The sequence below is a fragment of the Ooceraea biroi genome, chromosome 12 (genome assembly GCF_003672135.1).
Source record: "Ooceraea biroi isolate clonal line C1 chromosome 12, Obir_v5.4, whole genome shotgun sequence".
NCBI lineage: Eukaryota > Metazoa > Arthropoda > Insecta > Hymenoptera > Formicidae > Ooceraea > Ooceraea biroi.
The window spans coordinates 10472903-10489882 of record NC_039517.1 but is presented as its reverse complement, the minus strand read 5'-3'; the positions used below and the strand labels follow the sequence as shown (position 1 = coordinate 10489882).

At 32.7% G+C, this 16980-nt stretch overlaps 2 protein-coding genes across 2 annotated transcripts; both read right to left on the bottom strand.

Annotated features, from left to right (window-relative positions):
* Positions 1 to 14: 14 nt before the first annotated feature.
* Positions 15 to 1592, bottom strand: LOC113563082. The gene has a single exon (XM_026974166.1). It carries the CDS (start codon positions 1146 to 1148, stop codon positions 714 to 716), a length of 435 nt encoding a protein of 144 aa, XP_026829967.1. The 5' UTR covers positions 1149 to 1592; the 3' UTR covers positions 15 to 713.
* Positions 1593 to 5175: 3583 nt separating this feature from the next.
* On the bottom strand, positions 5176 to 13643 carry LOC105280695 (aminopeptidase N). Its single transcript, XM_026974344.1, has 11 exons — positions 13094 to 13643; positions 12384 to 12866; positions 11289 to 11487; positions 10835 to 10940; positions 9096 to 9177; positions 8439 to 8806; positions 7727 to 8001; positions 7118 to 7308; positions 6214 to 6510; positions 6043 to 6118; positions 5176 to 5482 (listed from the first exon to the last, which is right to left on the bottom strand). The coding sequence occupies exons 1-11, from the start codon at positions 13609 to 13611 to the stop codon at positions 5348 to 5350; spliced, it is 2730 nt and encodes a 909-aa protein (XP_026830145.1). The 5' UTR covers positions 13612 to 13643; the 3' UTR covers positions 5176 to 5347.
* Between the last annotated feature and the right edge of the window lie 3337 nt (positions 13644 to 16980).

Below are 16980 nucleotides of genomic sequence, written 5' to 3'. Positions count from 1 at the left end.
TGCCGTCCTCCCTCTTGTACACAGATTTCGGCTCTTCGACCAATATTGCGCGTCGCACGGTACGCCATGTCCGGCGTGATGGTATCGAAGGCCGCAACAATAGCTTCACGGACTTCTTGTTCTGCACCATCACGCCGGTGCTCTATCGCATTTTTAATATACCCCCATACGAAATAATCTAATACATTTAAATCAGGCGACCGTGCCGGCCAGATGATTGGGCCACCTCGACCCATCCACCTGTCCGGAAAACGCGCGTCTAAAATATCTCGCACTTGCCTGCTGTAATGTGCAGGAGCTCTATCGTGTTGATAAATCAACTTCTGCCGTATGTCGAGGGGAACATCTTCAAGGAGCAATGGAAGTTCATTCTGAATAAAAGCCACGTACAGTGGTCCGTTTAGCCGCGGCGGAAGAAAAGTTGAAATAAAAGCTGAAATAAAAGATGTACTCACCACTCGATTTCCAATTACGCCAGCCCAAACATTTATGCTCCAACGATATTAGAATGCGCCTTCTCGAACGGCGTGCGGATTTTCATCTTGCCATTGCAAGAAGTTGCGTGAATTAAACACGCCGTTCGGTGTGAAGGTGGCCTCGTCCGTCCACAGGATGCAGTCGGGGAAGGAAATATTCCGCCGACACTGCGCGAGGAACCCTATACGTATTTCACTGATAATTAAGACGAATAGGCGATAAATACACTGCAAATGTCAAATAAAAATAATAGAAATACCTTCACAAAAAAAGACGCGCGATTGTAAATCGCCGGGAAGAAGCTGCTGCACCCGTTGGTAATGATACGGATGCAGTCTGTTCCTCCGTAATGTGCGATGTATTACATCCTTGGATATGCCGAGTGTATTTGCTGCTCGACGCACACTGTATCCGGGATTTCTCTCAAATTCCCGTAGAATCCGTTCCTCGTCGCGGACGTGCAGATGCACTGCTCTTCCGGGTCGTACATTTGAAAGGAGAGACCCCGTTTCTCGCAATCTTTGGACGTTTCGTAAGATTGTTCTTCGCGACGGATGTTGACGTTCGGGGAATCTTTCCGCGTATAAGCGTTCCGCGGCCAATGCATTTTCGCCCGCCATTCCATACGTGATAATCATATCCGTATATTCACTTGCGGTAAATTGGGCCATAATGCAATAAAAGCTCGATTTGCCTCGTGCGGAACCAAATCGTGCACTGCAGCGTAAGCGTCGAAGACGAGCATTTCGACAATAAACAATTGACGCTCGCAAACTGCCAGTGCCGGAAGAAAGACATTCTGTACCTTTGACTTAATTTTATAACTATAAAAAATTCTCTATAAAAACATCTTTAGAAACGTGGTGACGCATTATTGCATTAGATCTTACGTGGTTTGAATCGACAGATCCTGTTTCGCATAATCTTTGGACATTTTTCGATGTTTTTATAGAGAATTTTTTATAGTTATAAAATTAAGTCAAAGGTACAGAATGTCTTTCTTCCGGCACTGGCAGTTTGCGAGCGTCAATTGTTTATTGTCGAAATGCTCGTCTTCGACGCTTACGCTGCAGTGCACGATTTGGTTCCGCACGAGGCAAATCGAGCTTTTATTGCATTATGGCCCAATTTACCGCAAGTGAATATACGGATATGATTATCACGTATGGAATGGCGGGCGAAAATGCATTGGCCGCGGAACGCTTATACGCGGAAAGATTCCCCGAACGTCAACATCCGTCGCGAAGAACAATCTTACGAAACGTCCAAAGATTGCGAGAAACGGGGTCTCTCCTTTCAAATGTACGACCCGGAAGAGCAGTGCATCTGCACGTCCGCGACGAGGAACGGATTCTACGGGAATTTGAGAGAAATCCCGGATACAGTGTGCGTCGAGCAGCAAATACACTCGGCATATCCAAGGATGTAATACATCGCACATTACGGAGGAACAGACTGCATCCGTATCATTACCAACGGGTGCAGCAGCTTCTTCCCGGCGATTTACAATCGCGCGTCTTTTTTTGTGAAGGTATTTCTATTATTTTTATTTGACATTTGCAGTGTATTTATCGCCTATTCGTCTTAATTATCAGTGAAATACGTATAGGGTTCCTCGCGCAGTGTCGGCGGAATATTTCCTTCCCCGACTGCATCCTGTGGACGGACGAGGCCACCTTCACACCGAACGGCGTGTTTAATTCACGCAACTTCTTGCAATGGCAAGATGAAAATCCGCACGCCGTTCGAGAAGGCGCATTCTAATATCGTTGGAGCATAAATGTTTGGGCTGGCGTAATTGGAAATCGAGTGGTGAGTACATCTTTTATTTCAGCTTTTATTTCAACTTTTCTTCCGCCGCGGCTAAACGGACCACTGTACGTGGCTTTTATTCAGAATGAACTTCCATTGCTCCTTGAAGATGTTCCCCTCGACATACGGCAGAAGTTGATTTATCAACACGATAGAGCTCCTGCACATTACAGCAGGCAAGTGCGAGATATTTTAGACGCGCGTTTTCCGGACAGGTGGATGGGTCGAGGTGGCCCAATCATCTGGCCGGCACGGTCGCCTGATTTAAATGTATTAGATTATTTCGTATGGGGGTATATTAAAAATGCGATAGAGCACCGGCGTGATGGTGCAGAACAAGAAGTCCGTGAAGCTATTGTTGCGGCCTTCGATACCATCACGCCGGACATGGCGTACCGTGCGACGCGCAATATTGGTCGAAGAGCCGAAATCTGTGTACAAGAGGGAGGACGGCACTTCGAACAATTATTACATTAAGTAATTAGAGTGGATTAGGCCTATTGGGGAAACCACTTAAAAAAAACGCGCCATGCTATCTACCGCCAGGTGGTGTGGAAAAGATAGCACGAAAATACTGAGTAATAATATCAATTAATATTATTAACCATATTAATTAATAACAGTAATAAATTAATATAATTAATAGTAATAGTAATAATAATAATATTAATAAATTAATAAAACTTGAAAACTGTATAAAAAAGAAATGTGTGACAACACATTCTCGGCGCGCGAACGAGGCTGTCAACACGTGCGCGTGAATGAGACGCCGAGAAATTATTGTCCACGCGTCGTTCCGCCTGCCGCTGTAACCCGATACTCGCAGCCACCGCGTCGCGCGCGCGGCTAGCCTACTATTCCCGCCTACCCGCCTCGCGCCGTATCGCGCGTAACGATTCGCTCAGCTTCTTTCATTAATATCTCAAAATTTTGCGTGCAAAATGCAAAATGGTATAAGACTTTTTCGTTCAACTTAACGAGATCTACCTGCAGCTGAGCGATTGGACAACTTACGCGAGACACCCTGTATATACTAAGTTTGATTATTTTGTAACTTTAAGAGAAGGTTCACATAAATAAGAAAATAAAAAACTACAGATTATCTATTGCAAATGGAATATGTGAAGTGGTTTTTGACATTATTTCACATTAAGAAAAAGGAAGAATTCTTTGTCTTGAGTTTTAATATTTGTGCGTTCAATATTATGTCAGTACAATATTTACGATATTACGTGACATTGGAAATGTCTTTTCCTTAGCTATGTAAGAAGTAGACTACATATAACAAATACAATATATAACTATACCTTGTATACGAATAATAATACCGAATAATAATATCTATAATTTTAAAAAGAATGCTTGTTGAAGAATATTATTCGAGAAATAATAATTATATTGCTTAATAGCTACATTTTGTTCTTCAAACTGAGATTACGTTAATTTATATGTACTATCTCCTTATATTTTTACACGATTAAATTAAATGCATTTTTTATATTGAGTTACCTGCATATTGAAGATTTAAGGCTTAGATAACTACTAAGATACTGCAATAGTTTGTGGTTAGTAAACAATCCTCAAAAATTCTAAATACACTACAGCGTTGTCATCATGACTAAATCTCACCATGACGAAAGGAATACTGACGCTTGAGAGCAAACAAGACGGAGTGCTCTAAACATAACATAGAGGCATCTATTACGAATAAATGTATACATTTCGTATTATGTATATTTCGTTAGTTTCACGTCGTATTATAAGATGGCGCATTTGCATCGAGTGTGATTTCTATTAACACAAAGTACTATTCTTATATCCTTATCGATAATATCAATCGTTATGAAATGTTGCATTTAATGCCAACTCGTCCCTGCATGAGAATATTTATCAAGCTTCAAACAGAAGTTTGTTGCGATCTGTATACGCCTATTTTGCATTAAGTACGTTTACACAGAAACGTTAATATGGTATTTTGGTTTAATACTACACGCGCCAAAATATAGCATCTCCAAATGAAATAAGGGATCAAAACTTAGCGCAACTATTTCCAGAAAAAAAGGAGAATAACTTAAAACAGCACCGCCAAGCCTTTTATTCCTTATTTCATTTGGAGATGCTGTATTTTGGCGCGTGAACGGTCTTTGGATATCAATACTTTTGTTGTTGTATCTCATATTTCCTCGACTTTTGTGATTCGACCAAGCAGCGCGTGAACTTGACATCTTTTTTTCCCTTTTCATGGAAAAGGTAAGTTTTGTAAGGATTTCCTATACTGGGAAGGGAGAGCAGTATACAGAGATTATAATAAAGTACATGATTATGTATAGTAATATTTATTTGAAAGTGGAAAATTTAAAAGACCTAGAAATAGAAAATTTAGAAAAACTATTGAAAATATATGAATTATTCAAAATGCAACAAACATAAACTAACTTAATAAAAATAAAATTCATATTGTTATCTAATGTCGTACAGATACATAACTTCAATTTTTTGCCATACAGACACATAATAGTAACATATAATTAGCTAATGAGGAAGAATAATAGCAATAATTAAAGCGAAGATTACAATAGAATACAAGACAAGTAATAATAATCTTTTCAATATGGAATAATAATAATGACATATTAATAATCATAATGTTAATCAGAAATAAGTTAAAAAAGATTAACAAACGTAATTGTGAATTATAATTATATGCATAAACATTACAAACGATTAGATATAAAAGGTAATTGATATGTGCAAATTGTAATAAAAATGAAATATTGTAATAAGAGCATAAATAAAAAATTATAAATAATTAAACAAGTATAAATAAAAGTCTCTATGACGTACATGTATGTATAGTATATGATGTGTATATATGTAACACAGTTTTATGTATGTATAATAATAAAATACGAACTATAGTTAGTACTTTGCAATTATTTATTACTCACATTATCGCGAATGAAATTTGTCTGCTCGAGCGGAATATTACTTTTAATAAAGCCACACAAGTGCACATGTGTCTTTATTTTTTGCAGACTGAATCCTAATTCAGTTTTGTTTATTTTTCCATCAATTCTACTAATTTGTTTTTCCCATTGTTGATATTGTACAAGCGTGTCTTTTCAGCAAACCCTATCTTTGACACATCCTCGGCTTTCATTCTCCATGAAATGCCTTCTACAAATATCTTCAACTAAAACAGATTTAAAAATTATATAACAAAGTTCACATGTGCGTTTTTACATTTTAGAGATTGAATTCTAATGTAAGTTTGATTATTTCCTTGTGTATTAACAATAAGAACACATATCATATTTGTGTTTACACAAATTTAGTTAAATCCTAAATCATATTTTGTTAATTTTAAAGCTGTTTTATAAACATGTTTTCCTAATACGTTCGATATTGTGTAAGCGACTTCTTATAATGTATAGTCATATATATACAGGGCGGACGAGCCACACTCATACGTTATTATCAATCGTTAATAACTCGGTTAATACTGTGAAAATTGCAAAATGGTACACGACTTTTCGACTTAGCTAAGTTCAAACTATACGCCATTAACGGGGAGTTCCGGAATTATGAGACACCCTGTATAACATTCATAGTATTCACACAATTGTGCATTCGCCATTAACTTATGTTGTACAATCTTACTTACCTAAAACAGATATTAATATACATATCAATAAGATTAACAATAATAAGAAGTAAGTAATAGAAAACAAACATTAAAATTATCAAAATTACCTTGTACATTTCATAATCGGACTGCAAATGATTAATAATGATACTGAATAGCTTAAGTTTTTCGGGAATTATATAACTGTAACACCAAAATAGATTTATAATTAATAAATACTGCAGTAAGAAATAATTTAATGCATCTGAATAATAAATCTACAAAAATCATTTTATTACTTGTATATATCAAAATGTGTCGGTAACTTGTCTATATAGCGCTTTGCATGACTTGCGACACACTGATAAAGAATGTAGGTACTATTTGGTATATCATTTATTATATTCTGTACCGATCCATTATATAAGTAGTGCACGACTTCATCACAATATCTTTCAGAGCATGAAAGATATTCAAAACTTCTATTAAAAGATATATTCATGCTTGACAAATATTTCACCATAGCGTTCAAAGTCTCTACCTTCGCTCCCATAGAACCTTTGCAATATACCCAGTCCTTCCAATCTGGCGAAACTCTATTATATAAAGAAAAAAATACTGAATCCGCAGGTAAATTTAATTTATATCTTAGTAAACTTGACAAAGACAGATTCTGCGAATCATTAAGATAATTACTACAAGAATACTTGAAGAACAGAATAGAAGACATTTCACGTGAAAAAATTTCAAGGGATTTTACACCGTAGTATTGACATGATGTTGGTTAAAACCTAACAAATTTTTGTAATGAAATCTGATAAAAACGATTAAACAAATTGTGCAATGGTTAAAGCAGATTGGATGTGTAAGTCAATTAGAATTTTTCGATTCATGAAAACATTATTGCTTTTGTCCTGTTTCAACTAGTATTATATGTATATTGCATCTATAATGCAATATAATGTGTATATTGTATATAAATGCAGTTTGCAAGAAATAAATGTAACAGAACTTTTAATAATTAAAATGTTGGTAATAAACAATCTGCTGCAATTTGTATACATGTGTATTTTAATATATAATAATTTTCTGAAAAGATGCAGACAGTTTTGCACTTGAGCAAATACTTTGTCAACTTTTATATGAGATTCCGAAGGGAGATAACAACATAAAATGCGATTACTTGTGCTTGACAGGAATTACCTGCTGCTGTTGGGATTTTTTAGGTGCTCCAGCAATTTGTCAGTGGCATTACGCTGACATTCCAAAACATCGAAAGTACATCCCCACCTTGCAGCCTCTTGTCTGAGACACTTGTTGAGATCTGCCTCATTGGATTCCTCCACGTAGCCTGTTTGAGAAAGCAACCCTCCCAAAATGTATTGCACGTGGCTCTAGAAAAAATGTTTATTTTAATATTACACTTATACTATTATTTATAAAAGTTACTATTTTTTATAAAAAGAAAGGTGATGTATTTGTGTATAAATATACTAATTACCGTTTATTGGATTAATTAAGAAATTATAGCATAATATGATACGGAAATCTTTTTATTCTCTTTAGGTAAATATAAATATTTCAAGTAATTAAGAAATATTTATTATTCTGATACATTTTATCACTTAATACTTACAATCTTAAAATTGTTTTTCTAGTTTTAATATTATTGTATAATATGCGTATAATATTCCGATACATTTGCTACAATACCTGTCATAATGTAAAATCGTACTTCACTTGTAACGACAATAAGTATACAGATGGTTTGAAGCAAAATATTTTTTATTTATTAAATTTATGACTATTTACCTTCAGAGGTTCAATTTCTTGAAATGGTAAGAATTGTGATATATATCTGAGAGCTTGAAACATGGGATACCATGCTACATAGTCTGTCTCTTGGTGTAAGTACTGGGTGATTTCCTTGAACATTTCGTACTTAAGCCGATTTGCCACCCAAAAATGATACGCATCGTCGATGAGTTGAGCACGATTAAGAATATGTATGTTTTTATATTCTTCGGAGTTCAGATAATTCGTGATTAGTTTCCAATTTATGTGATCGTATATTACGCGATAGTATCCTGTTGTATAACAAACAAATTAATTCGTTGTTTCAAGTGAACATAAAGGTTGCAACATTTCTTTTTCTAATGCACAAAGAATTTAAATTTTGTAAGCTTTAGAAGCTTTGAAGATGTAAAAAAATGTAAGAATTATGAAATTCATGACGTCTGAGATTATATTGTTTTTGAAATATGTAAAACTTGAAAAATTTTGTTTTTCCATAATGCATTTTACATTACTTGTAATATGTTTCTTAACATATGTAGTGACCACAAACTACATATATCAGAAAAAAGATTTATTTTGAGTATAATAGGAGTTGTACATAATGATCGAAATATGTAAAATTTACATACTTTACATACACTCGTACAACACATACACAACACACACACACACACACACACACATTTATATGACAAACAGATTTATAAATTACTTATTTTCTACTCACCAATTTGTTGTAAGTTGACTATTATCCAATCAGATTCATTAATATGAACAGTAATATTTTCTTGAAACCGTGGAATCAGCCAGTAATGAGGTTTAGTGTTAAAACAATTTAGTGTGCTCTTTGTAGTAACAGTAATAGGTATGCGTCTCTTATCCGACACTTTATTGTCCAAGATGCTATCTCTATTTAGGTAATAAGGATATTGCCTTATTAATACTGTACTGCTATTAGTACGTATCACTTCCACTATAGGATAACTGCTTTGAGTTATCCATTCGTCCATATCTTTTATCGAATATATGTAATACTTCTCAGATATATTTAAATAAACGTGCATCGCAAACAACAAATTACCGGGTGAGAATGGCCTAAATTAACAAAATTTAAAAATTTAGTATGTTTTATACTAACAAGATGCAGTAATAAACTATAAAAACTATCAAAACTATAAAAAAATAATCTACATGTTTAACACGTTTGCTAATTATAAAAGCACCATTAAAATGTTCGTCTTGTATGAAATTCTATAGTTAGTAGTATATTTTACAAAATTGTTGAGAAACGAAGTAAAATGTTAGAAATATAGAAAATACATACTGGTACTTTCGAGTTTTATTTCGTATATAGCTAATTATTATTATACATTGCCTTACTTACGACATATTTAAATACATTTTAGACAACTGCTTGAATCCCCCAGAGCTAATTACATGTTGTAACATACGCAACATCGCAGGTGCTAGAATAAAAATTGCATACATTTAAATATATATATATGTACATATAATATCTTTAATTACATATACAATTTAAGGAATTTAACAAACACAGTAGTCTTGTGAGCGAAGTACTCGCGCTAGAGAAAAGTGAGCTTTGGGAAATGGGATCGTGGCGAGACTATTTACACGAAGCATTTAGTTCAAGGAAACAATTATCTCTAAAACTGTAGTTTGATTGTTTAGTAGCGGATTAGAGAATACTCTAACTCTTTTGATATTAGATAAGTGTCTTAATTTTTCCTATATGGGCTGTGAAAGATGGTATTTCATTAGAGCAAGTCCAAAATAAATGAATGTCATAATTTAGAAAGTGGAGAACGTTGGTGTCTTATAGCAAAGCACAAAGATTTAGCTTCTTAATGCCAAGAACGTTCTTTATATCAAGAACATTCACTATGCTAAGTAAAGATAGCAACCAAAAACTTTCTAGTAAACCCGTAGTAAACTGTAGTAAACTACAGTTTTGATGCTACTTTGATATCATTGTGACTAGGTCGCTTTCACTGAGTTATCTATATACATATAAGCCAAAAACCACTCACTCACTCACTCATCAACGTGCAGCCCGAACCACTGCACCTATCGACTTGAAATTTTAAGGGTATATTCCTACTATCACGTAGGTGCTCACTAAGGGAGGGTTTTCCGAAATTCCACCCCTAACGGGTGAGAAGGGATAAAATGTGTTTTTATTTAATTCTACACATAAATATCGCGGGCGAAGCCGGGACGGGGGATGCTAGTAATGTATAAAGGACATCTCACGCATTTCTAAGAAAAAGCGCGAAATGCTACACACTAAGGATTATTTGATTTTCTTTCTCGACAGAAAAAGTGAAATCAGAAATTTGCACTAATTAAAACTATTTAAAAGTTGGCACAAAAATTGGCGCTACTAGTTTGAACTGTGAATCGTACAATAGTATAAGAATAGAATGAAGTAATTTAATCCTCTAAATCTTAGAGAAAAGGCAGAGCAAGAAAAGGGAGGAGAAACAAATCAGTAAAAGTATCGTTAACGTGTAATTAATTATCATTATTGTTATTATTGTGAAGAATAGGAAGATACATCGATACATCGATATCAACTCGAAGAATTTTGTATTAATACGTTTTTTGAATTATTTTTTTAATTAGCGCAACTTTTTTACATCGATTTCTTTTATATCGACACTGTGTAAAAACATTAATTTAAATGATCAGGAACGCATATTTTTTATTATTGTTTTTCTATGGAATCTAATTTTTTAATCATAAAATATACGCAAGGAAATTTACATACACGCATACTTTCTAAAGAACGTGTATTTATAATACCATTTTAGATAAAGTTATCTTTACGACCACTAAGATTTAAATATGCAGCAACTATAGATACAGATTTGATTAAAAATTATTATCTTTTAATGTGTAAATATGTTTCTTCCGTTGTAAGAATAAAAACTGTAAATACAATGTGCATGTAATTATAATCAGTTCTGATATTTCATACCTCTTTCACTTGTTTATATTAAAAAATCTACTAGTCTACTATAGTTTTAATCTTACTAAGCCATTTAATCTTACCTTTAAGGTAAAACGAATAAGAGAAAAGTGACTATATTTCAGATGGAGTACTGATAGCAGATGTAAGAGGCTCTATGCAGAAATCTATGTCTAAATGCAAAGCTTCATGTTGAATCTGAACCACAAACAAGTCTAGCAGCCGCCATTCCGGAAAAGCCTAAACATAAAAATTTTAACATTATCCGACATTTCTTTGAATCATAAGCAAAATAAGTGATAATAAAAAGTGTACATAGTAATTGTTTCCTGTAAGGTGATACTAAATGTGACTAAAATAATTTGCAATGCGCTGTTATATAGATTTTCTTCTAAACATTGTAATTTATCCCATATCGTTTATCACTCTGCTTAGATTTAAAATTCCATGATTACTTAAAATTTCAGATAATCTTTATTTTACTCTGAATGGATATAGAGAATATACGACAAGTAACAAATTTGTTTGTACTGTTATATCAATCTCAGTGTATTTCAAACTCATACGTCAGTGTCTATTATCAAATTAAGTAATTACCTGATTGAGAATTTCTGTGCGGGACAGAATAATAAACGCTTCGTTTAACCATTGGTGAGACCACCAGAATGATGGGATTACAGGGTCTAACCAGTGATGCGTTATTCCATGTGCTATAGCACGTGCTATCTCCATTTTGTGCGCAACATTATCTATTTCTGCATCGTATATAAAAAGTTCTTCTCTGCAACATAGTTAGGTAAAACGATTGTCTAAAATATCTGTGCAGCAATAATGCATTGTAATTTAATGATTCAGTAACTTTATTTATCATATAATGTATAATTGCTCAATTGGAAAACACGTATGACACAGTTGATTTTTCTTAATAGACTGCGTTGTTCATTTAAGTAAATAGAAAAGGGAAAAACAAAGAAATATTAAAAAATTGGAAAAACAAACACCGCCTTTAAAACAAAACATATTTTATAAAATAAATAATGTCTTCTAATTATTTCACATGAGACTGTGTTACATATGTTGAAACATTTTGAAGAGATAGATATATTAGATTGTGTCAATATATTTGGTTGTGTCAACAGTTCCTTTAGTTCTTGCATTACAATATAAACTTGTTATATCTGAATATATGCAATGACCAGTGATGGATAAGATATATTTAAAATTTATCTCGCTAGAGTATAGACATCTATGGATACGATATGTGCGCAAATCTATTATTGTGCCCTACCAACGACAGTAAGGCCATAGTCAGATAAAAAAGAAACATAAGATTTTGCACTACAGACAAAAATTATGTGAAAATGTATCTAAAAATGTATCTGAAAATGTATTTGACAAAGCAGTTCAGAAATTATGTTTTGTATCTAGATACAGATACAGATATTTCAATTCGAATGTATCTCAGATACAGGCTTAGATACACAAAATATACCTAGATACTGTATCTAGATACTACCCAACACTGGCAATGACACACAAATTTAAAATCTACATAAAAATTAAAAATGTACATTTTTTAAATTTCAAATAGCTAGATAGAAATGGCTTCTCTGTAGTAATGAATATAACTTAGATACTTAGAAAATCTTAGTAAAAAATAATAACAATTAAAAATTGCATTACTTATAAATTATAAGGCCCGGTTTTCCGATAACATCATGTTCGATACCCGGAATTACAATTTCTTTTAATTGAAATATATTGACATCAACTTTCCAATCGAAAAAATCGCATTGTTCATTAAAGATGTAATCCATGATATCAGTTGCAAATTGTATAAGTATGTATTGGGAGTGAAATCTGCTCCATTGATTGACAATATCACATTTATTAGAATTTCCCATTGCATCAGTAATAGCAATTGCAACGTCACGAGTAGATATCATGGAAGTGATGTTAAAGGATGTCCACAGGTAGTTTTCTTTAATCGCATCTGTTATAACGTTTGTTGTCGGTACATTTGATAAGACTTTGTATGTTTTATGGTGATTTATGTTAATCTCAAAGGTTGCTTTTAAAGCCGGTTCGTCCCAACAAGGAAACACTCGACGGGCTTCAATTGACTGGAATGCTGTTGCCAGTAGCTTTCTACGAGTTTCAGGTTTCCTATTTTACCATAAAATTGTCACATTAGGAACATAACTGCAGAGCTTTTTAGTTATTGATGAGCTATGTTTAGTCATATTTATTATGATTAGTTTTCATTGCTGCATTATTATTACAATATGTTTCATGCTGTTATGAAGTATTTTGAAGGTGCTATCACACACGCGCGCGCACGCACACACACACACACACACACACACACACCTACATTTTTAACATTTACTCACGTTTTATTCATTTCTTTGACCAAAAATTCTTTAAAAATAAAGCCAGGTTTCTTTCCAAGGGACTGTTTGACAGTATATTTTATATCCAGAGTATAAAACCCAGGTCGTATCTTATTATAAAATTGCAATTTTAGAATATGCATTGATGAATTGTATATGTGTCCTATAGGTTTAAATTCTCTACCATCCTTCCTAACCAATCTAGTCTGCTCTTTATATATGTGTAGATCCAAGGAATGTAAGCGTATGTGATATGTTGCGTTAGAAATCTCGATATCGATAGCACATTCACCAATATCCAACTGTTCTAAATGGGCTGGTAATGACATACTTATGTTATAATGTCGCGGTATTATGTTTTCTGGTAATCGATAACTAGCTGCATCAACATTCAGCTTGTCGTTAAATATTTGTGCTCCCACAATGGTGAATATTGTACTACTTAAAGACAGTTGCAAAAATAGGATGCTTATTTTTGTCTGAAATATCTGAAAAACCAATTTATTCTTAGAAAACATAAAATATAAACAAAATATAGTAAATATCTTTCTCATACGAAACTTCTTTATTCTTTTTTCTCTTCTTTTTCTCATTCTTTATATGTACCTATTAGATAATACACATTATCAAGGTCATGACCTTAAATTACTGCCTGTAGGACAATGTTAGCCGTAATTATTTAGACAAACGTTGCAAACGATAAAATGTTTAAGCATTGCATCCTGCAGCAACTTTATATGAATAAATCGTTTTCTTCTATTCCTTATTTTCTGTCAATGTTATTATTAGTTTATTTTCATTTATTTCTCCTATTCTCTAATTGTAAATACTTTTTCCTGTTGAAACATTCTTTTGAATCAGTAGAAATTTATCGCTGCTTAAAACTGAATTGATCTATATTGACAAATATCTTATACTAATGGAGGTATTACGCAAATTGGCATCAGATCTGCGCAAGATCTAATTTTAAAAGCGACATGCTACCCAAAATTTTTCATGTTTTGGAAAACTTTCACCTTTAATACATCACAGAATCGTTAATTTACAAGGGACAACATGTCACAACTGTCTGAACCCGATTTGATTCTCCTTAAAATATGTTATTAAGTATAAAAATCTAAGAAATACGTTTTTTTATGCGTGCCTAATCTCTATTTTAATGGGTAAAACACCCCCTGAAAGGTAATTCGGCATATTTACTTTTTAGAGAATATCTTCGAAACTGAGAGATACAAAGAAATGTTTTAGATAAATTAAGTTTAATGAGAAATAACGTTCTTGAAAATGAGATAATTAAATTTTGCAATAATTTAATATTGCATCCTCCCCCCCCCTCCACCACTATCACTTATTTTTGCTAAATTAAACATTTTTGTTGGGACAAAAATTTTACGCCAAATTCAATCACGTATAAGTTGATTTCCGAAATGTCATTTTTGGAAAATAAGTAAACAACTCACTGCCGCACTATAAGTGTGCAGCGTCTGTGTCTCGTTTATGCAATGTATGTTATACTAATCTGGTCTGCATCATATCGTATATCAATTTAATATTTCCTTCTTTTAATTTTTACCACATGAAATCTGAAGAAGTTGATAGTTGTACGAGTCATAAAGACGTATGTAGTAAATAGAATTTACGTTGTTGTTCTTTTAATCGTCCTGCAATCGGTGTTGCTTATCTTACGGGGTAATGCGATAATGCTTATTTTTTTACTTACGAAAATTATGTAATCAAAGCACTAAACGTACATATGTAAAATGAAATTCGTAAGTCAGATTTCATGTGATAAAAATTAAGAGAAGAAATATTAAAATAATATACGATATGATGCAGAATAGATTAAAATAATATACCTTGCATAAACAGGACACAGACGCTGCGCACACTTATAGTGAGGCAGTGAGTTGTTTGCGGCTTATTTTCCAAAAATGGCATTTCGGAAATCAACTTTGTTAGACATGATTGAATTTGGCGTAAAATTTTCTTTACTTTCTGTCCTAACAAAAATGTTTACTTTAGCAAAAATAAGTGATAGCAGTGGGGATATTTTGCAAAATATTAAATTATTGCAATATTTGATCATATCATTTTCAAGAACGTTATTTCCCATTAAATTTTTATCTAAAACATTTCTTTGTATCTCTCACGGTTTCGAAGATATTCTCGAAAAAGCAAATATACCGAATTACCTTTCAGGGGATGTTTTATCCTTTAAAAATGAGATTAAAAATGAGATTTAAAGATAAGATGGGCACGTATAAAAAAATACGTGTCTCTTAGATTTTTATATTTAATAACATATTTCAAGGAGAATCAAATCGGTTTCGGACAGTTGTGACAGGTCCCTTGTTAGTAAAGTGATAGTATTTTATCAATTAGCCTATACATTCACATATCTTTGATTCTTTACTAATTGTAAGTTTTACAAGATTTCTATTCCATTCTTATTATATGACAGTCTATCATTGATAGATTTGTCAAACTCTTTAGATTGTACCATGCTGATCGCTGACATAAAATGTTATTCTACGACTATACACATTTTATTAATCTCAAAAACCTACAAATATAATTTAAATGGGTAATAAATATTAATGTCCTTTAATATGGTTGTATCTCTCGTATATGGTTGTTTCTTTATTGGTAGTGCTTGAAATGCCATCGACTTTATCATACTAAAGGTTACACTAACGATCGTGAACCAAATAATGTGTCAATATCAAAGTCATCCTGAGGTGTCCTTTCGATAAGAAATAGTTTATTTTCTTTGTAGTATTCGAATAATAAAAAGAGAAAAGCAATTACTCTAATATCATTAATACTTTTTAACAAACCTATACTTTAATTATATCCTTGTATGTTGTGACTGATATGTATCAAGGAAATTCATGAAAAATTATAGTTATATATACATTAGGCAAGGAACATTTACAAATGTAAAGTGCAGAAGAATTTATACGATTATGGCTTTAACTGCTTCAAATATTTATAAGTACTTTTGCTTCAGTGACGAAGCTATTATACTAATGCACAGAAATGTATTTACAGGATATATCCAGGGATTTGTAGAAGAATTCTGATACATTTGCACGTAAAATAATATGTAAATCTTTCTTATTATACTTTTATATATACTAAATTTTATTATTTTGTAACTTTAAGAGAAGGTTCACATAAATAAGAAAATAAAAAACTACAGATTATCTATTGCAAATGGAATATGTGAAGTGGTTTTTCACATTATTTCACATTAAGAAAAAAAAGAATTCTCTGTCTTGAGTTTTTATCTGTGCGTTCAATGTTATGTCAGTACAATATTTACGATATTACGTGACATTGGAAATGTCTTTTCCTTAGCTATGTAAGAAGTAGACTACATGTAACAAATAAAATATATAACTACCTTGTATACGAATAATAATACCGAATAATAATATCTATAATTTTAAAAAGAATGCTTGTTGAAGAATATTATTCAGAGAAATAATAATTATATTGCTTAATAGCTTGCTATTGCTTAATAGCTAGCTATTTTGTTTTTCAAACTGATATTACATTAATTTATATGTACTATCTCCTTATATTTTTACATGATTAAATTATATGCATTTTTTATATTAAGTTACCTGCATATTGAAGATTTAAGGCTTAGATAACTACTAAGAAACTCTGATAGTTGTTAGTGGTTGGCAAACAGTCCTCAAAAATTCTAAATACACTACAGCGTTGTAATCATGACTAAATCTCACCACGACAAAAGGAATACTGACGCTTGAGAGCAAACAAGACGGAGGGCTCTAAACATAACATAACCCAGCAAACATTTTGGTTGTGGGATGTTGCCAAATGAAAAACAAATGTCAGCGGAACTATAATGCCAAAGC

Bases quoted from the DNA above. Each gene is read 5' to 3' on its own strand.
- LOC113563082 (XM_026974166.1), bottom strand. From the start codon at position 1,148: ATGGCCCAATTTACCGCAAGTGAATATACGGATATGATTATCACGTAT.
- LOC105280695 (XM_026974344.1), bottom strand. From the start codon at position 13,611: ATGTTTTCTAAGAATAAATTGGTTTTTCAGATATTTCAGACAAAAATA. The intron at 12,867-13,093 runs GTGAGTAAATGT...ATGGTAAAATAG, and splicing joins GTCAAAGAAATGAATAAAAC to GAAACCTGAAACTCGTAGAA. The intron at 6,119-6,213 runs GTAATAAAATGA...TTGGTGTTACAG, and splicing joins ACACATTTTGATATATACAA to TTATATAATTCCCGAAAAAC.